The 20,494-nt window shown below is 47.1% G+C and overlaps 1 protein-coding gene across 1 annotated transcript in view; it reads left to right on the forward strand.

Moving 5' to 3' along the window:
• Window positions 1-20,494, forward strand: part of ACAP3 (ArfGAP with coiled-coil, ankyrin repeat and PH domains 3) — a 56,622-nt gene that overhangs the window by 31,016 nt on the left and 5,112 nt on the right. The window contains exons 7-18 of the mRNA XM_009274184.2: window positions 1,042-1,086; window positions 1,539-1,634; window positions 2,051-2,125; window positions 3,529-3,540; window positions 12,674-12,786; window positions 17,040-17,091; window positions 17,560-17,660; window positions 18,102-18,213; window positions 18,801-19,009; window positions 19,313-19,382; window positions 19,516-19,610; window positions 20,163-20,377. Of these exons, the coding sequence (XP_009272459.2) occupies window positions 1,042-1,086; window positions 1,539-1,634; window positions 2,051-2,125; window positions 3,529-3,540; window positions 12,674-12,786; window positions 17,040-17,091; window positions 17,560-17,660; window positions 18,102-18,213; window positions 18,801-19,009; window positions 19,313-19,382; window positions 19,516-19,610; window positions 20,163-20,377 (1,195 nt within the window). The remainder of the gene's footprint in view (window positions 1-1,041; window positions 1,087-1,538; window positions 1,635-2,050; window positions 2,126-3,528; window positions 3,541-12,673; window positions 12,787-17,039; window positions 17,092-17,559; window positions 17,661-18,101; window positions 18,214-18,800; window positions 19,010-19,312; window positions 19,383-19,515; window positions 19,611-20,162; window positions 20,378-20,494) is intronic.

Raw genomic sequence — 20,494 nt, forward strand, 5'->3', positions numbered from 1 at the left:
CTCAAGTTGTGCCAGGGGAGGTTTAGATTGGGTATTAGGAAAAATTTTTTCACCGAAAGGGTTGTTGAGCATTGGAACAGGCTGCCCAGGGAAGTGGTGGAGTCGCCATCCCTGGAGGCATTTAAAAGACGTGTAGATGTGGTGCTTTGGGACATGGTTTAGTGGTGGACTTGGCAGTGCTAGGTTAATGGTTGAACTTGATGATCTTAAAGGTCTCTTCCAACCTAAATGATTCTATGATTCTACAACCACTCTGCTAATCACCTGCTGGAGGACTCAAGGAATGGCCAGGCTCTCCTATCCTCACAGTAAACGCTCCAAACTGGTTCTTTTGCAGTAGCAGGGTGCACTTCCAAAGCAATGCTATCTTGCTGTTGCAAGAGGTACTGCAGTTCTTCCCTGGCCAGGGAAGAGGTGTAAGCCTGAATGTGCTGGAAGGCATCTTCTTCCACCCCAGGAGCCCAAGCACATCAGGGCTGCCACAGGAAATCCTGAGCTACTGCTGCTTCTGTGTGGAAGGGATGTGACGGTCTCTGGGGCAGTCAGCCATGCACTTTTCCCCAAGAAAAATGGGTGTGCAAAGGGTGTGCACACTGAGAACATAGGCCCCCTCATGGGTACCACAATTTCCTGGCTGGCTTCACTATGATTACTGAAGAAAAGCATAACAGTACACTGGTACCGCTCAGCCTGCTAAGAGAAATCAAAGCAGTGACCTGATAGATTAAACATCTCCTTCATGTGATACCAAATTGCACTCTGGGGTCACTGTTTGTTGTCAGCCTATGTACCGACATACACCTAGCTGTGACCTTAATCAGTAGCAGCCCAGGTAGGAAAATGCATCTATGCTGTTTCCCTTTTTATTCCACCTGGAACTCACCAGAACTGTCTTTTCAGAAACTAACTTTCTGGAACTGTCCTTGAATAGTGTTGTGGTTTGCTGCTAGGGGTGTTGCAGCAAGTTGTTCATACTTAGATCTCCATGCCAAACTGCTTAATGCTGCTGATGCCGAGAGTCTTATCTTGATTCCTTCACAGATCAATGTCCTGCAGGCCAAGAAGAAGTTTGAAATACTGGATGCGGTAAGGGCTCTCTGTGTTTTCTGTGGCTGCTCTCAGTGACTCAATGAAAGGCAGCCCTCTCCATTTCAGGTTGCATGGGTCGACATACTGACTCCTCGGTCTGCCCTGGAGATACTGTCTGGGACTGCTCTGGGGGCTGCAGGTATGCTAACAAGAGGGGAGAATGAAGGACCAGCAAGATAACTCCACAGGCCAGAACTGTGGGGACTTCAAGGGGTGAAGAACACTGCTTTTACTGCTTTGTGCTCACAACAGGGGTTGCCTGACAGTGTGGAAGGATTTGTGAGAGGAAGAAAGGAGAAGAGGGAGACGCATCTAATGGATAGATTGCTTTGGGAAGGGAAAGGGTTAGACCTTGAGGAGACTTATTTGTGGGTAGTAAGGGATAAGGACTTTTCACGCTCACTTTGTCCCAGAACCTGTTCTGACCTTGCTGTTGTTTCCCTCCCCAGATGCTGTCCTTCATGCATGCCCAGTACACCTTTTTCCAGCAGGGCTACAGTCTTCTCCATGAACTGGATCCCTACATGAAGAAACTAGCCACAGAGGTGAGGGGACAGGGAATATGGTTGACTCAATCTGCCAGTTTGTACCCCTTCACCCTGAAAGGACGTCCTCTTTCCTATTCAGCTACCATACTTGGTAATCAGGGAGTGGTTGGAGCATCATGCTTGTTGGATGTTCGATGCCAGGGGAGGTTTAGATTGGATGTTGTACTTGGTAATCAGGGAGCGGTCGGAGCATCATGCTTGTTGGATGTTCGATAAGCCATGCTGCACTATGGGCTGGCAGCCAAGAGCTACGGTTACTTTCAGTGCACACCCAAACACAGCCCTTTTCCTCTCTTGTGGGGACTTCTCATGTTAGGGCTGGTGTAATCCCAGAGCAGGGAAGCAGAGATGGACAGTGGCTCATAAACCTCCTTCCTGACTTTTATACCTGGTGTTCTCCTCCCTGCCTTTAGCTGGACCAACTGGTGATTGATTCTGCAGTGGAGAAGAGGGAGATGGAGCACAAGCATGCGCTGATACAGCAGAGGGTGAGTCCTGGGGCTGCAGCTTGGTGCAAGCAGCACTTCTCTCCATCAGTGCGGTTGTCTGGATCACACAGTGGCAACTGCCATCTGATGAGGGGCCTTGCTGGGTTAGTCCTTCACAGCCTGGAGCAGTAGCAGCAGAAATTGTTGAGATGAGAGTAATAACCTTGTGGATGCTGGGAGGTCTAGCTAATAGGTAGGCCTGATCAAATGCAGAGCATTCAGCTACTGACACATCTGAGTACACAAGGGAGAGGGACACAGGACCCCATGGGTCAGTACACCTAGGTGGTTTTCCCAGCTCTGCCACTGACCTGCTCTGTATCTGAGCAAGCCTTCCTTCTACGCCTTCCTTCTACGCTTTGTCTCCTTTGCTACTGAGGATGTGGGAAGAGTTAAGGGTTCATGTTCTGTAAATGGCTCTGAGATGGAGGAGTGGATGTAGTTGTTTGTAATCGCCTGTGAAAACAACTTGACTGCATAGCAGAGCTGCTTTTGGGGAGAGGTTAGAGCACTCTTCTCCCACCCTTTCTTTTCTTTTTCTTTTTTCTTTGTCTTTTCCTCTCTTCCCCCCCTTTTCTCTTCCCCGCCCCCTGTCTCTTTCCTCCCTTCTCCTCTTTTTCCCCCCAGTCTCGCATCCTTCCTCCAGCTGAGCAAGCTAGCTTTTGCCTGGCAAGCCCTATGATCTCCAGCTACTGCAGTATCAGCACGCCCCTCCTGACACTTCGCCCTGCCTCTCACTGCCGTGCCCCATGGTGAGGCAGCAGTTTGGCAGCATGCCTGAGTGCCTAGCCCAACCAGATGGCCAGAGGCCCTGTTAAATCATCCAGCAGATGAATGAGTGGATGCACTCCTTTGGTACCCACAGACCGGACTTGCTGCAGGGCATTTTCGTCATTCATAGGGAACTCACACTGTACTGAAGGGATGTTAACGGGTCGTGAGGGAGAGAGAGCAGGACTCTGTACTGCTATTGAGAGAGGAGTGTGCTGCAGTGAACTTTCACGCAAGTCTGCTCCAAACTGCAGTTCAGATGATTCTCGCTTAGCTCCTGTGACATGACATGGCTACAGCCTTGAGCAGCATACCTTTGGAAGGGTCCACGGGACCCACGCAATAGAGCTGCTGTGGCTGAGCAAGCTGTTTCCAGCTGAGCTATGGTAACCCACTACGTGTGTGCTCTCACCTGCTGTAATTGGGAGTAACCATCATGAACTGGCAAGATAACAGGATTTATTATCAAACAAGTCTGAGCCTTCGGTAGGGAGGCATCTTTGGTTAATGTGGGCTCTGATTTTTCCAGACCGTTCATCTGGGAATGATTCCAAGTCTGAGGCTTGTAGAAACATCAACTAATTTTTTTTTTCTTTTCCTTCTCTTCTTGGATTGCTGATCTGTGCCTGCAGACCCTCCTGCAGGTGAGTACCCACATGTATTTCCTTCTTCTGGCATCTTCATTGCTCAGAATTAGCGCTTTGCTCTGGATATTTACTAAGTCCTGCCTTTGAAAGGGAAACAAAGAAACCTTGCCCATAGCATTAGTGCTGTAACCTGAACACTGGACATGTAATTTTAAAACCCAGTTTCAAGTGAGTTTGGTTTCATCCTCATCAAAGTTGTTTTCAGTCCTGGGCTAAAATAAGATTTCGGTTCCCTCTACTCTGTATGGTGGTCAGTCTTGACTTCGGAGTTCAGTATTGCAGTGGCAGCAGTGCTTGGCTGGCACTTAATGCATGTTTGGTGCCTAGGAGCCTTTGAGGACCATGGGTCTGGTGGGAGGTGAATTGGCTGCACAGGCTCGTAACAGAGGGCGTTGGTGGACTTTCAACATACACACCCACACCCTCATGCTCCGTGGGGACAGTAAGAGGGGATTTCAGAGAGCCCTGAGAAATAGCTGTTCATGAACCAAGCCCTGAGCAGGAATCGCTAAGGAGTCCATACCTGGTAGGCACTTGCGTGGATCAATACTTCTCAATAGGAGGGCTCTAAGTGGCTGTTGTTTTCTTTCTAATTCTCTCTCTCAAAAATGTCATAACCCACAAAATGGAAACATAACCGGATTTGAAAGCTAATGACAGACATTCCCTGTGAATCGGCCTGTGCATATGCTCCCTTTGGTTAAGTGTTCTGAGGGAGGGGTAAATCCATTTGTGAACTCTCAGTTCCCCTGGGACTCTGCTGGAGTGATGACTTCATTCGAGGGAACATGGAAAGTCTCTCTAGGGCAGTGCATTTCAGTTAAATCCCTTTACGTGGCTTTGCTGACTGGACTAGCAGGGAATGAAGGAGAGGTCAGGTTCCAAGAGGGAGAACGAGCAATTACTCCTCATCAGGATACATATGCATAGAGCTGTGGCTCTCTGCATAAGCTTGTAAGAGAGCTGAACATGAACGTCCCTACTGCAATTTAGGATTTAAAGCTTCCTGCCTGGAAACGTGAGACTGCTTTTCAGCTACTCTGAGTCAGTGTTGCTCCTCCCTTTGCAATGGAGCATGGCACTCTGCATCTGGTGAGCATCTCACCATCTCCAAAGGGAGCACAGCACGTGTTTGAATATATGTCTTCATGCTGCACCCAGAATACCCTCTGGTCTCTTAAAAAATTTGGAGGTTTAGTTGTGCTTAATTAGAGAGGAGTGGCAGAAGTATCCTTTTTTCCTCAACACAGTGTCTTCCCAAACAGCCTGCTAAGGCATGACAGAAAGGGAGAGAATCCAGTTTAATTAATACATTTTAAAGTGTTCTAGGCGTGGGGGATCTGTGCAGATTCTGAAGATAGGGCCTTGCTCATTGAATTGTCTTTGGGCAGCTTTGTGAGGCACGGAGGGCAGCCTTCCAAGAGCCAAGTTCATAAGGAAGTGGTCGGTGGCATTTTGTTTCATTATTTTTAATTATATTTTTAAAATAGATTTGGTAGGAGAGAAAATCTCAGCACAAATCTCGACTATTTTCTTTGATACTGGAATTCAAGTGTCTTTCTCCTATGCCGCCCTTTCCCCATCTTCCCTCACGGAACATCTGCCACCTTTGGGACAGATTCCTAGGGCAGCTATCATTTCAAGCTGTCATTTTACCCGCTGCCCTCTGCCTTCCTAGCTCCAAAGCCTTAAAGAGCTCCATTTGCAGCTTCACCCTTAATATGAAAATAATGCTCATTTATACAATAAAATTTATCCAATAAAATCGGCAAGAGGAAAGGAAGAAAAGGGTTCCAATAAAATCGGCAAGAGGAAAGGAAGAGTCTCAATTTTTATGGGCTACAGTATATATTTGAGTTATCCTCCCATTGTGCAAAGAGAGAGGAGAGCTTCAGCGTGAAGGCTGGGGGTGCCTTTCTTCTGACTGTGTGTGGGATGCATGTGTGCAAGGACTGCAGTACGGAATACATTTCTGCAAAGGCTGAGGAGATAGTCTTGTAGCTTCCCACATTTCTCCTGTGTGTTGAACTAAACTGTCTTAAACCACGCATGTAATTAATTTGTATGTGTTTATGTGGGCTCAGTTGCTTCAGATGGATGCACAAAGACACACAGGGCCTGGTGTAGGTTGGACCACTTAGGAGAAAAATTTTGGAGAACTTAGCACTGGAACACACAGACCAGGGAATTTTTTCCAATGGGAAATGAGGAGAGAAACAGTAATGTTGAAACCAGTCTTCCCTCGCAGATCCTGACCTTCCTGAATCCTTCCACTGCACCAAAACTGACAGGCCAGTCTCTGAAAGTGGAAGAATACAGGGCTATATAAAAGCTCCTTTGCAGCCTCATACCTATTCCCCGGTCCAGAGCAGTGGGGGAAGCAATTGTGCTTCTGTTGCCTGTTTGCATGGGAAGGGAGGATGGAGTGCCGAGGCAGAGCTCTCTGCCTCATTTAGTTCAGCTGGTAGATAACAAACTAGGGGCCATATGGCATTTCAACACCCTGATTTCTGTGGCTGCAGTGGAGCAGGGGTGGAATTACTGGCCAAAGGGTGGCTCTGCTCCAGGAAGCTGGGGGAAGCAGACCCCGCTGAAGGCAGACAAGCCTGGCTCTGTTAAGGTCAGGGAGGCATTCGGTGAGTGTCTTCCTGTCAACTTTGCTCTGTGTTGCCTGGCTTCTCCCACTCCCTTCTGTGCCCCCATGACAGCTGTATGGTAATTAGCCCTTGCTCTAAGCTGATTGACTTTGAATAGGAGGCATGAGGAGGGGGTAAGCAGGTGGTCCCCAGAGGCCAGCAGACTTCCTTCGCCTAGTGCCCCTTGCTTTGACAGGAGCCAACGGCAGAGCTTATAGCTTCCCAAAAAGGAGTAGGAGGGGTAAAGGAGAAGGGGCTGAAAAAGAAATCCCTCCTTCCTTGCCAGCCCACGGTGCTTAGCAGAGATGCTACTCTGGAGAGCGAACGGAGAGAGAGAGAGAGGACACGCAGAGCTGCTCCCTGCTCTCTAGGCAAGAGCAGCAAAACCTCCCTTGCAGCTGGCATCATGAAGATTTTCGGCAGGCTTGAATACCTCCTGGTAAGGAGACTCCTGCAGGGTTGGTTTGACTTGGGGAGAAAGTTTAGAGGGCACTTTTCTCTGGGGCAGCAAGGATTGTGCCTGTAGGACCTTGCTTGCTGATGTGACTCAAAAGCAAGTACAGCTTTATTACTGCAGGAAAGCAAATGTGTTTGGTCCTGTCCGTGGGATGGAGAAGCTCTGGGGCAGGGCACAGATCTCTGTGCATCATCTGCTGGCAAGCTGCAGAGCAGGGAGATCGTTTGGCATTAGGAAATTCAAGAAACAAAAGGTCTGTAAATGGGATTTGGCCGGAATGAATGAAAGCTGTCTGTGCAGAACGGGAATGTAGGTGGGGGAGCCCTCCTCCAAATTCCATCTGCCTCTGAGGGTCTTGGATTGTACACAGTATATACACAGAGGTAAAAATAGCCAGATAGAGAAATGCTTGAAATATATTCAGGCACCAGAAGAGGACAGAATGTGCGTGCACCAGTGTTTGTGTGGAAGGGGTTTGTGTGCATCTTTAGGGAATGTGAATATTCCTCTGAATTATGTTCTCTTTAGAATCGAATAGCCAAACTAGTCACATACAATTTTTAACTCACCTCCAGGATGAGTTCTCTTCAATGCATGGATGTATACATAATGTTGTTAGAGTGTCCATAATATTATTGTTAAATACTGAGCATCATTGGTTACTTAAGCAAAGAGGGCACTTTTGGATAAAGCCTTTGTCTTCTGTGAGGGAAAACACGTATCGCATGTGTTGTCACTTATCCTAAATGGTACTGTTTGAAAATAACATGGAGGTTTGGTAGTAAGATATGTTTCTCTGAGTATCTAAAAACACCTGGACTGAAATGATTTACTGGTTGTGATTTCCTAGTTTTGGTAGTGTTTTCTATCAGTAGAAATCAAAACATTGTACAGAAAAGGACAGTATTGTTATTTCCACATTGAATTGATACACTGAGGGAGTAATGCTATGGCTTTTCAGGGAGGGCCAGTGCCATAGTGATTGTATTTTAAAGAATTTTAAGGAAGTCTTGGTATTTTAGGGGAAGGTTCTATCTGTTCTCAGCCAGGTGGTGTGCCCTTTGGGATAGGAATGAACCTATAAACAAGACCTTCCTACTTCAGTGGGTATGCTCTTAGGCAGGGCTCTTTCCTTAGAAGACTCCCCCCCCCCCCCCCCCCCCCCTAATGATGAGGGGCATCATCACTCTTCATATTAAGTCTGTTCACTGAAGCTTGAGGTTTATTTAATTTCATCAGCCATTTTCTCTGCATGAAATGCTGGCTTCACAGGAGCAATTGGAAGAGCTTCTCTGGCCTCTGCAATGCAAGCAGTCTCTGTGCATGCCGTGTGGAGACGGACAAGGGAGTTCTTAACTGAGTGGTTCATGAGGCAACCTTCAAATAGGGTTTTTCTTTTTTTTCTTTTTTCCTTTTTTCTTCTTTCATGGGTCTGTTTGTGCCTGTGCTGGGTTTTTGCTTTCCATTTGCTGGTTTGAAAGTGTACGCATTAATGTCCTTTTTCACATCCCTATGGATGTGTCTCTTGGAATGTGTTACTTCATTGTTGCCTCAGCAGCCTTCAGTGTGCTCCCATGGAAACTATTGTGATGTCATTTCTAAAAGAATATCAGTTCCCAGGCAGCCTCATGTGTGAACTCAAGAGTGACAGGACTGAGAAGGGGAGGGGACAGTGAGACAAGATTGGTGTGATTTACTGGAAGTTGGTGAAGGAAAGGGAAGCAGATGATGGCAGAGATCTGGTTTCTTATTTTGGAAGACGTCCGATTTGTTTTACCAATGTGTGATCCAACATGTCACTGCTGTTGCTAATCATGATTGCATATGCAGCTGTAGCCGAAGCCATTCAGATCCCAATTCTAGGAAGCCTTTTCTGTGTCAAGCATTTTTTCATATTACAGAGACAACGAGGTGCTAAATGCAGACTTAATAAATCAGTCCAAACTCATTTAGAGCAGACTTGCATACTCTGTGTACGTTGCAATGATGGGAAGAATTCGGCAAAAGGTAGTTTATTAAAATCATGCATTAAAATCTCATGTATAGCAGGAAATGGAAAAAGAGGGGACAAGAGAAAGCATACGTGTGCACTCTCTTACCTTGCTTTGTCAAGGGTAAGATTTGAATCAAGAAAGTTACTTTGAATGTTGCAGAATGGGTGACGCATTCCTTCTCCACCGGCACCTCCCAGGCATCATGACTTGGCTTACAAGGTTGGAAGGTTTTTATTTCCTAGATCTGCGTGGAGTCAGACAGTCCACAGATGTGCTGCATCCCTTGGAGGAGTCAGAGAGACTTACTGATGGCATAGCTGATGATGTGCTTGGCAGGAGCTGTGTCTGTCAGCCAGGACTCTTCAACTTGTTTCCCAGAGCTAACAGGATCAAACTCTTTTTGTGTTGACGAGTAGAACAGATACAGGGACACGTTAAGGGCAGGTCTGCCAGTTAAGGGCATTCATTGTCACACATCTGTGTGTATCCAGCTGTGGCCACACACTACCATGATGTTTCAACACCATTGGCAAAATGATCTCCTCAGTTTCTAAGCTAGCTTTGACCTGGAATCGGGTTTCAACAGATGTTCTTGTAACTCTTTTTCCAGAAATTTGTCCTCTCTTTCAAATGGCTGTGGTAAGAAAGTTCCCTGGATGGGTGTTGTGGTTGAACCCGGCAGGCAGCTGAACACCACGCAGCCGTTCGCTCACTGCCCCCCCACCTCCCAGTGGGATGGGGGAGAGAATCGGGGAGAGGGGAGTCAGACAGTCCGCAGATGTGCTCCATCCCTTGTAGGAGTCAGACTTACTGATGGCATAGCTGATGATGTGCTTGGCAGGAGCTGTGTCCGTCAGCCAGGACTCTTCAACTTGTTTCCCAGAGCTAACAGGATCAAACTCTTTTTGTGTTGACGAGTAGAACAGATACAGGGACACGTTAAGGGCAGGTCTGCCAGTTAAGGGCATTCATTGTCACACATCTGTGTGTATCCAGCTGTGGCCACACACTACCATGATGTTTCAACACCATTGGCAAAACGATCTCCTCAGTTTCTAAGCTAGCTTTGACCTGGAATCGGGTTTCAACAGATGTTCTTGTAACTCTTTTTCCAGAAATTTGTCCTCTCTTTTCAATGGCTGTGGTAAGAAAGTTCCCTGGATGGGTGTTGTGGTTGAACCCGGCAGGCAGCTGAACACCACGCAGCCGTTCGCTCACTGCCCCCCCACCTCCCAGTGGGATGGGGGAGAGAATCGGGGAGAGGAAAGAAAAGTAAAATTTGTGGGTTGAGATAACAACAGTTTAACAGGACAGAAAAGGAAGGGAAAATACTACTATTCCCTGGATGTGTTGTGGTTGAACCCGGCAGGCAGCTGAACACCACGCAGCCGTTCGCTCACTGCCCCCCCACCGTGGGATGGGGGAGAGAATCGAATCAGCACAAGTGAGAAAACCTCATGGGTTGAGATAAAAACAGTTCAATAATTGAAATAAAATGATAATAACCACAGCACTCTACCAGCTACTAGGAAGGAAATTAACTCTATCCCAGCCAGAACCAGGACAATGGGCTACAGCAAGAAGATGTGCCTAGGAATCCATTGTTTAAGCTCACTCTAATGTGCTGGAAGTTTCACAATTGCACTTGCCATGATTTTGCCTTTCAGCTACCTGAGCCATTTCTCTACGTTTCCCTTTTGGCCTTTGCTTGGCAGGGACAGGAAAAATGATGCTGATCAAGGGGATGATTTCTGGATTTTTTTTTTTCACCCTTCCCTTTCCCTTACTTCATTTGTCTCTCAACACTCAATAACTTTGTAGCAAAGACTTCAGGTGCTTTCAAGCAGAGTGCAATGGAATGGAACAAAGTGCCTGAGGATCAGACTGCCGCGTGCCCTGGGGCTAAGAGGCAGAGTGGTCCTTATCCCTCGGATCTCTCCCTTGATTTGTACCTACTCTACAAATCCAGTTTACAGCTCTGGTCGATGTATTCTGCCCTCAACTGCCCTGCAGTAGTTCTGTTGATAGCAGTGGAGTTGCTCAGGAATTACACCAGCTGAAATGTGAGCAGAATTTGGCCTGGGGATGTTTCCTAACCAATGAGAGAACAAGGAAGAGAAATATCGCCAGAGTAATGCAAACACAAGCCATTCTTCCCAGCAATGTGTTTCTGTGTTTGGACATCATCCAGATGGCTCTCTGTCATCTTAGCTGTATACGCGCTTGGTGTTTTTGTGTATAATTTGTGTTCTAAAACTGGGCTTGGTGCAGTTTAGAGTTCTTTCAAAGGCAAGGAACAACTCCATGTGCCTTCGGCTGTTTCGCTTTAGCCCTTCAATTTGTAGAGAGGTGTAACACAATACAGACTCAATGAGGTTAAATTCACACCTGGCTTGACTCCACTGATTTTTAGTGGATTTACTCTAGTGACGTATATGGCCCATCTGTTCCTCCTGCACTCATCAGCAATATATCCTTCTTACCATCACACTGCTTGATTATATAAGGCCAGCTGAAGAAGTCAGGTGATTATATTTAGACCCTCCCCCTTATTTTTACCTCTTCCACAAAGTGAGGCACAGCTAAGTGGTCATTTCTAAGATGTGCTTGGAAGGGTTTTGCCCTACGCTTGCTGTGCACTTTTCAACAAAGTCCAGATTTTTGGATGTTTGCATTATTTATTATAAAACAGTGCAGATTCTCATCAAATGTATAGAATTGTCATTTTGGAGCAGCTCTACAAAAATCACATGTTCAAATATCTACGAGTTAGGGGAAAATTCCCTCTAGCCTTTGTTTGCAATAGGTACATGAAAGACATCTGCAGAAGAGGACCCCCATGGGATTCACCCTCTTATGGCAAGAAAATTTGGGGCTGAGCAGCCCTCTCTTAATTGGGTGCCTTACAGCAGTTTCTAGGGTCTAATTGGGCATCACGCTGCCTTTCCAAGGAATGACTCGGTCCTGTCCCATTATATCTCCTCCTTCTGTGTCAGTAGTATTCTTATTACGACACCTCCCAGGCAAGCTTGCATCTCTGAACATGAAAATAACTCATCTTAATGAGAGTGAAGTGCATGTTGCCTAGCAACACAGCATCACAAGGGTCTTCGTATGCTGAGCTAGGAAAGGCACTTAAGTTAATGGGGCTGTTTTCACTGCGCTGTTGTTTCTTTGAACCAAGTAGTACAGGGAGAAATATTCATGCTCAAGAGAGAGGGAGGTGTGGGTAGAATGCATCATCGGAGTGGAATCAGTGTGCAAAGAGACAATGTGCCATAGCTCCCCAGGTTAGAGGGGAAAGTCATTTAGGTTTCATGACCTAGTTTCTCTTGGGAAGGAGGCAGACCGCTGCCCAGGGAGAAGGATCTGTGTTCTGTGAGAGCAGCTGCTATTCCCTCTGCTCTGTGTCTTGCTCACCAGCTGTCAGAATCCATGAGATCTATCTGATGAATCAGTGCCAAACCTGACAAATCAGCTCTGACTGGTAGCATAGCATAGAGAATTGAGTGAGCGCAGATTGGAGATGGCATATGATGATAGCTAATGAAAATGGAATTGATAAGTCTTCCCCTCTAGAAATAATTATGCCTGTTTTCCTTGTGTGAAAAGGCTGGGGTTTGTTCTGTTCCTGGCCCCTTGCAGAGCAGAGGGGTGGCAGCAGCATTGCTAACTCACTTGGCCAGTGAAAAGCACCTCTATTGCTTTATTTCCCATTGCAGATGGCCCCAAATGTTGGGAATTTTTAGCCCTCATGATGATAAGCTACCTGCCCTTCTCCTTCTCAGCTACCAGAGCAGGGAAATACAGCATGTGTAGTACTTTTCTCCAAACAATAGGGACAGATAAGCTTGCTGGAATGAGGATAATTCATGGCTGCAGCCCACTAAGGCATAGGGATGTGCTGTGACAGACAGCTCTGCCTGAACTTTAGGATCTTGACATAGATATTTTTCTCTTCCTGATGCTTTGATCAGGCTCATCTCCATCTCGGTCCTGCAGGGTGCAGTCACGGTAGAGTCTCAGTCTCTTTTTATTTGCAGGACTTCTCCTATGATGACTCAAAGGTGGAGTTTAATGTTGATGCCCCGAATGGAGTGGTGATGGAAGGCTACCTCTTCAAGAGAGCTAGCAATGCTTTCAAAACATGGAATCGGTGAGTAATAACTCATATTCCATTTGATGTTTGGGCTAAGACTCTGAACAGAGCTAATACTGCCTGCGCAGGAACACACTTCATTTTTAAGTGAGATCTTAGCAGCTGTTATCATCACTGGAAGGATTCTGAGCTAAGTAGTTAAAAGCTAAATAGTTAAAATGAGGTTGGTTTGATAGTTTCTGCATACAGAGACTTTTCTTTTAGGAGCATTTTGCATGCAGGTTGAGGGAGGTGATCCTCTAGCACTGGTGAGGCCACATCTGGAGTACTGTGTCCAGCTATGGGCTCCCCAGCACAAGAAAGATATGGACTTACTGGAGGCGGTCCAGTGAAGGGCCATGAAGATGATTAAGGGGCTGGAACATCTCTCATATGAGGAAAGGCTGAGAGAGCTGGAACTCTTCAGCCTGGAGAAGAGAGGGCTCGCGGAGGGATCTTATCAATGTGTACAAATTCCTGACGGGAGGGAATGAAGAGGAGGGAGCCAGACTTCTCAGCAGTGCCTAGTGACAGGACGAGAGGCAATGGGCACATACTAAAAACGTGAAATTTCATGTGAACACAAGAAACTGCTTTTCTACTGTGAGGATGGTCAGGTAGTGGAGCAGGTTGCCCAGAGAGGTTGTGAAGTCTCTATCTGTGGAGATACTAAAAAACCACCTGGGTACAGTCCTGGGCAACCTGATCTAGCTGGCCCTGCTTGAGCAGGAGGGTTGGACTAGATGGTCTGAAGAGGTCCCTTTCAACCGAAGTGATTCTGTGATTCTGCTCAGAACCTGTTGGCTGCAAGTAAGATGAGAACCTGAAGCCATGTTAGGATAACACTGCACCTGAGTAAGTCCTCCTGAGAGAAACAGTATCTCAAGAGAGATTAATGTAGCCTTATCAGCACGCTAACCTGGCTATGTGGTGCCAAGTCAGCTCAGAGCAAAAGAGGAGTAAGCATCTGCTTGACTGCAATGGTGTTTTAAGACCACATAAATTTTCTACCAGCGTGTTATAACTCATGTGCTGAGCTTGCAAAGCCACTCGCTTTGCAGGTCTTTGATATTGGTGCGTTGGAGACGTACATTAATCAGTAAAAGAGCTAGATGCTGTGTAGTTTATGTAAGTGATTATTATTTTCCTGTTCAAAACCAAGTATGCTTCTTTCTGTGAAGCTGTATATTCCTCTTAGGCTGCACCATGGAATGAGCCAGCTCATGTTTTGCTGCATCTTAGTAAATGCCAGGGAAAAAAAAGGTGTGCTTTCCACAATGGAAGGATGACCAGGTTCCATGCAGGGAAGATAGGGCTCAATGCAGCTCGAGTCTTGCCCTAGGAAAGCTGTAAATTCATAACAATTAAGAGAAATAGCCTAACACAATGGGACATGCCACGAGTATCAAACCTGTCTATTCTGGGATGGGGAGATAGGCGAGAATGGAAATATCAGCTGTGCTGCCGGGAGCTGAGAGATGGCTTTCTGTGCACTGACCCTGCTCTTAATAATTTATAAATATTTCATCTGATAGGTCACTGGGTATGCCAGGCTCATATGCCTCCTGCACTAGTCAGGAGTCTCCACAGCTGCCAGAGACCTTGGGAAGGTGGACGCAAAGGTTTCATGTTCTAGCCTTGCTCGATATTTGTGCGTTTAGTTTCCCTTGAGATAGTCAATGGGTTTCATACACGGTTGTGCGAATGGATTTAAACCCTTCCAGTGAGTTTCTAATGCATGAGATCAATGCCTTTTTGAACTACATTTCCTCCTCTCACATAACAGGGAAATGATACAATATTAAGATATCTTTTACTTGGCTATGGGATGCATTCAAAGTACACACCACAGCAAGGCTGAAATGTGCTGTTGTTAGACTTTGGAATAAATAAACACTAAATGGTTCAGTGAACAGTTTGTAATATGCACAGAAACTGCCTGTATTTGCATGGAAAAAAGACTTGAAATTCTTAGAGATGTCTGAATTGGTTAGATAAGCGATTCCTTCTCTCTGAAGCTTCCTCTAGTACTAAGGAGATTCCAGGCAAATTTAGTATAATTTTATTACCCCTCAGGCTCTCTGGTCCCTTGACAGTTAAGTACTAAGTTTGCACTTGGAGGAACCAGAAACCGCAACAGCAGCTACAGCACAGTGCATCACGCTGTTGCACTGGGAAGGTATCTTAGCTGAATTTTTCTCAACCTTTTAGGTTTTCCTGCTTGGTGTTTCCTAAGCAAAGTATTGCCTCGGTCCATAGCCTGTCGCACGGCTGCTTTCACTGACACCACATGTCTTTGCGGAGCAGAAGGTCGTTCCAAAATGTGTCAGGCTAATGTCAAGGCCTGTGCTTGACTCTTGTGACAGAGATGAACGGTTCCAGGCAACTCCATTCTCCTTTCAGCTCCCCTGGCTGTGAATTCAAGGGTCACTCCAGAGGGCACTTCTCCTGGAGGGAACATGACCCTTTGGGACTTTCTGGTTTTCCTGATGTCTGAAGTAATGTTAGTGTCAAGGGCTCCAAGTTTTCCCCGTTCTCCAAATCCCAGCTATCCTCCCTGTATCCTCCTACGTCCCAGTCATACACAGTCTGTATCCTCCCTACAGCCATCTCTGTCTCCTCAGTCCCACCCACTCTTAGCCGTATCTGCCCGCATCTGAGCTATTCCCAGCTTCTGTAGCCTACTCATCACCTTCTCGCTGTCACTCAGCTATTCGGTGTTAGTGCCTCCCCCTCATGTGAGCGGGAGGGGGCAGGCAGAGAGAACAGCAAAATCCCCAGTTCAGGATATCAGGCTAAGAGCCAGTACCAGGCAGAAATGCGTGCTCTGGGGTGGTGAGCAGGAGAGCACAGCCGCAAGGAGCAGGAGCAGAGACCAGAACCTGAGAGACAAACTTTCTGCTCAGCTTCATGTGACAGCAGAGCTCCTTGAGAGTAGACTGCTACTGTCACAGCAGCTCAGAACGATGCAGAACCGTATCAGCTCATCAAAATGGGCTCCCTCATAGATGGGATGGCCTCCAGTTACCTGTATTTTCCTGTTTCTCCACAGACATGTCAAGTCCTTTTGTTGTCTTTTATCTCTGTTTAATATTTCAGCAATGACAGAAGAAAGAGAATCCTGTCTCATCTCATTTTCCCAGGGAACCTAGTTCTTTTGCAAACAGAGTGTGTAATACATGCTCAAAATAACAGCTTGCTGCAAGGCTCTTTGACTCTGTGCTCAGGTATTCCAGTACCTTCTTCCTGAAGCTTAGTGATGGTCATGGCTTCCGTTGCCCTCTATGAAGATGATCAGGTTGCTAAATCTTAGGCTGTGTCTTGGGATGAGGAAGTGACTTGGGGGTTTGGATTTAGCACCGAAGATTAAGACACCGGGGAATTACTTCTGCTGTCAGCATCACATGGACCTTCTGTAACTTGTATTTTAATGGAAAGCTGCTAGCTGGTGATTTGTTGCCTCCTAAGAAGGTAGACTCCCTTCACATACACCTGTCCTTACTCTAGCCATAGGAAACAGGAGCTTTGGTGTTGTTTGGCCTCCCATAGGCTGTAGTGGGTACAAAGAAATCAGCCTGGTGGGTAGCATAGCCTATATAAACAGCAAGATGTGCAACTCATTCGTGTTATTTTCTCCAACACTGTTTGTAGAGCTGCCAGTTAGCAGGGTTTTCTGAGATGGGTTTTTCTTTTTCCCACCTGGGTTTCTTCGTGATGTCAAGAAATTTCTGGCTTGCCTTATGACAGCCTGCTTGGAGAGGCAGCAGGCACACTGCATCTGGCGTGGCATGTGCAAGTAATCCAACTTTCCCAGTAAATGTCAAGTATGCCCACTGTGCACATATGCAAGTACAAGTATGCCCTAACCAGTGCAACGTGTCCCATGGGCACTGGATTTACTACCTGCACCAGGGCTGGTGTGCACACACAGACTTCTGCCCCAGAAATCCTAGGCAGTAATACGGGACTGCCCTACTCCTTTGCTTCTTCCCTTTTTTCCTTCCTTCTTGCTATACATTGACATATCTAGAACGCTTGCCATCACAGCATCTCAATGCCAGGAGTCATTCCCTAAGGCTGTAAATCCTTTGTCCTCTGAGGGAGGGCACTGGAGAAGTGTGAGCTTTTCTTATGACGTTACTTTCCAGCTTCTTGGAATAAATTACACTCTTTTTAAACGCAGAGATACCCTGCTCTGCCACAGAACAAGCTGCCTGTCTGTATCTCAGCTGTTCCCTTGTTCTGATGTCTGTCTGTCTGTCTTCCCTCAGGAGGTGGTTCTCCATACAGAACAGTCAGCTGGTGTACCAGAAAAAGCTAAAGGTCAGTGAGGCTACCCCAGATGACACTGGCAGATTAGCCAACTTGTCTGGTATCCTGCTTTGCTGGGGACTTCTGTACCATGGCGGGAGAGTGGGGTGGAAGGAGTGGGGAGGGGAATTGGATCAGAGGGACAGCAAGCCCGTTCAGGCATTATTGTGCTCCAAAGTTAGACTGTACTGAGAACTAAGTGGCAGCAGATGGTGTTTGTGGTGGTCTAAATATTCCTGTTCAGCAGGGGAAGTTGGTGAAGTCCCCAGTAAGCCTGCCACTTCATGTGCATGTTGTCCCGTGCTTCGATTCTGTATAACCCCTTCCTATTGCCCTAGAGTTATCCGGTGGTGGGCTGGCTCTGCTCTTTCTGGACTCAGCATATGCTAACCAGCAGGGTTTGGGAAGGAGTTTTCTGAGAGGCCTGATTATGACACGGATTCAGGGAGCCAACAAAGCCACCTGTTCTCACCCTTTCAGGATGTCCTCACGGTAGTGGTGGAAGACCTGCGGCTCTGTACCGTCAAGCCGTGTGAAGACATAGAGAGAAGGTTTTGCTTTGAGGTCGTCTCACCTACGAAGTAAGTTTGGTGGCTTCCCTAGGCCATCCTCATGGTAGCTGGACTGTGCATGGAGCTGCAAGAGATTAGACTTGAGCAGACGCTGCCCTGGGCTATTAAATGTTGACTGGGAGATACCAATGCCGGTACTCCAGAGTCCCTATGAAGTTCATCAGACATCAGCATAAGCCAGATCTAGGCCACACATACCTAATATACATATAGACAGTGAAACTGGCAATGGTCGCCTTTTCAAAAGAGCTAGCAGATCTGCCTGGAATTTTTGAAGAGGGAACATGTCTGACAGTGCAAGCTTGTAGGATTAATTTTTGCCCCTTTGCCTGTCAAATCAAGGTGCTGCCCCCATTGGAATGTCTATGCTGAGGATGAAGTGGAACAATTTTGACCAAAAAGTGCACGCTGTCCTTTTTGCTCTTTCCAATTCATTTCTTTCTTTCACAGGAGCTGCATGCTGCAGGCTGACTCGGAGAAGCTGCGTCAGGCCTGGATTCAGGCTGTTCAAGCTAGCATTGCTTCTGCATACCGGGAGAGTCCTGACAGCTACTATATTGAAGTGAGTGAGGAGGTCATGAAAGATCCATAATTGTGTCTCAGAGCCCTGACAGTGGGCTTTTGGGCTGTGGCAGGTCCAGTGCGCATGGGTGGACCATTTGGAAATACTCTTCTGCCCTCAAGGAAGGGAGCTGATGTCAGTGCCAACTCAAAGGCAAGAATTGTTCACCAAGCAAAGCCGCGCTTACAAAGCTGGGCTGAGGGAAAGGCAAGGCTTTAAATCAGTGTTGTCCTGACATCTTCATTTTCTTGCCATTACTCTCTGGATTGATGTTCCCCTAGGAATTATGTTCCCTTGGGAAGAGCTTGCTCCCTAGCTGGGACAAGTGCAAGCAAGGCACCATGACAGCAAGTAGCTTGCCAGACGATGCTCTGCGTGCAGCCCACGCTCCCAGAGCAGGGATGGGGTGCAGCGCCGTCTTGTGGCAATAATAGAGATTAACGAGGCTTTACCCGTTCCCTTCTTGGACTCGCCCTAGTTTATTCTTCTTCAGGTAACGCTTCCTGTCAGTGCCTCTGCTATGCAAAGCTCTGCTTCGTTCCACAGTGCTTTGCAGAATCCTAGAACCCTTTTTTTTTTCCCTGCAGAGACTGGACCGGACTGCTTCCCCGTCAACTAGCAGCATTGATTCTGCTACCGACTCCCGGGAGCGCAGTGTGAAAGGAGAGACCATCTTGCAGAGAGTGCAGAGCATCCCTGGGAATGACCAGTGCTGTGACTGTGGTCAGCCGGATCCACGCTGGGCCAGTATCAACCTGGGCATTCTGCTGTGCATTGAGTGCTCCGGTATCCACAGGTACTGCGTGCATGTGCGCTCTCTGCTGCCAGCCAGGGGTGGATTGCAAGCTCCCGTGAAAAACGGTGGAGCCTGAATTACAACTGACTATAATGTTTGTACAGATAGATTCAAAAGTAATTGCTGTGGTACCTGCGTGTGCAGGTACATCTGTGTATGCATATGCATAAAACTCTCTGCTATAGCTACATCTGTATAGATAAATACATAAGAACTGGACTGATCTTGTTCATCTTATGATACATGAGCAGTTCTGTTTTGAGGCATGTAACCATTTCAGTTTTCTTCCTTTTGGATAAATAGGAGTCTGGGTGTTCACTGCTCCAAAGTTCGATCTCTCACACTGGACTCCTGGGAGCCAGAGTTACTGAAAGTGAGTGTTGGCTTTTAACGGCAAGAGATGGGCAAATGGTGGACGTGGAGGGAGTCTTACTTGGTGGCGGGCTACACTAGAGGGAAGGTACCTCCTCACCTGAGGATTTCATTCATTCCCTGTTGTATTGCAGCTGATGTGCGAGCTGGGGAACAGTACCATGAATCAGATTTATGAGGCACAATGTGAAGAGTTGGGACTTAAGAAACCAACAGCAGGGAGCTCCAGGTGAGTTCCAGTGCACACACTGGTCCTCTCAGTCCTGTGGAAAGCCATCCATCCACACAGTAAACCCAATACCCTAAGCTCTCTGGAAAGTCAGATTAAGAGCGTGACTGGCCCTTCACTAAGGGCCCAAATTACCTCAGGTACACCTACCTCAGCACACTCCCTCTGTCGCTAGCCGGAGCTTGACTCTCAGAAAGGTCAGTGGGGCATTACCAGCCAGCAGCCTGGTGAAACATGCTTGGGAACCAGGGCTTGCTGGGTTTACACCTGCTCTGAGACCTTACAAATACATGTAACTGAAGCACGTGGTGTTGCCTAGGGTTGAACATTGCATTCCACTCTCAGCTACACGCTGCACTACTTAATTTTGCTTTGAAATGGGAGATATTTTTAGGTTTGCGAAACTATTCCTTCTTAATACAGGCCTTAATGATTTTTAGGACTCAAAGCCAGGTTGATAAAATGACCCAGAGCAGCTTCATCTCCTTGTGGCTGTTTGCTTTAGGCGAGTCATGTGAGCCTGTGCACAGCTTTATGCTGCTGTTCTCTTAGGCAGGACAAGGAAGCCTGGATCAAAGTGAAGTATGTGGAGAAGAAATTCCTGAAGAAGCTGCCAAATGGGGAGACTCTAACAGAGAATGAGCGGAAACCTCGACGCTGGTGTGTGAAGAAGTGCCAGAGGCACAACAGCACCACGAAAGCACCCGCAGCTCGTAGAAAGTACCGCCATGAAGCAGGCAATGCCTCACCAGCCATGTTGTCATCAGGTGGGAACCTCCCTTGCCCCGCTCCCCCTGCAGACCTGTGTTGGCCTGCCCATGCCCCTTTGTAGGTGTGTACACAACTGCCCTAATAACATGTGTGGCCCTGTCTTTCTCTAGGAC

The sequence above is a fragment of the Aptenodytes forsteri genome, unplaced genomic scaffold, assembly GCF_000699145.1.
Source record: "Aptenodytes forsteri isolate BGI_AS27 unplaced genomic scaffold, ASM69914v1 Scaffold16, whole genome shotgun sequence".
NCBI lineage: Eukaryota > Metazoa > Chordata > Aves > Sphenisciformes > Spheniscidae > Aptenodytes > Aptenodytes forsteri.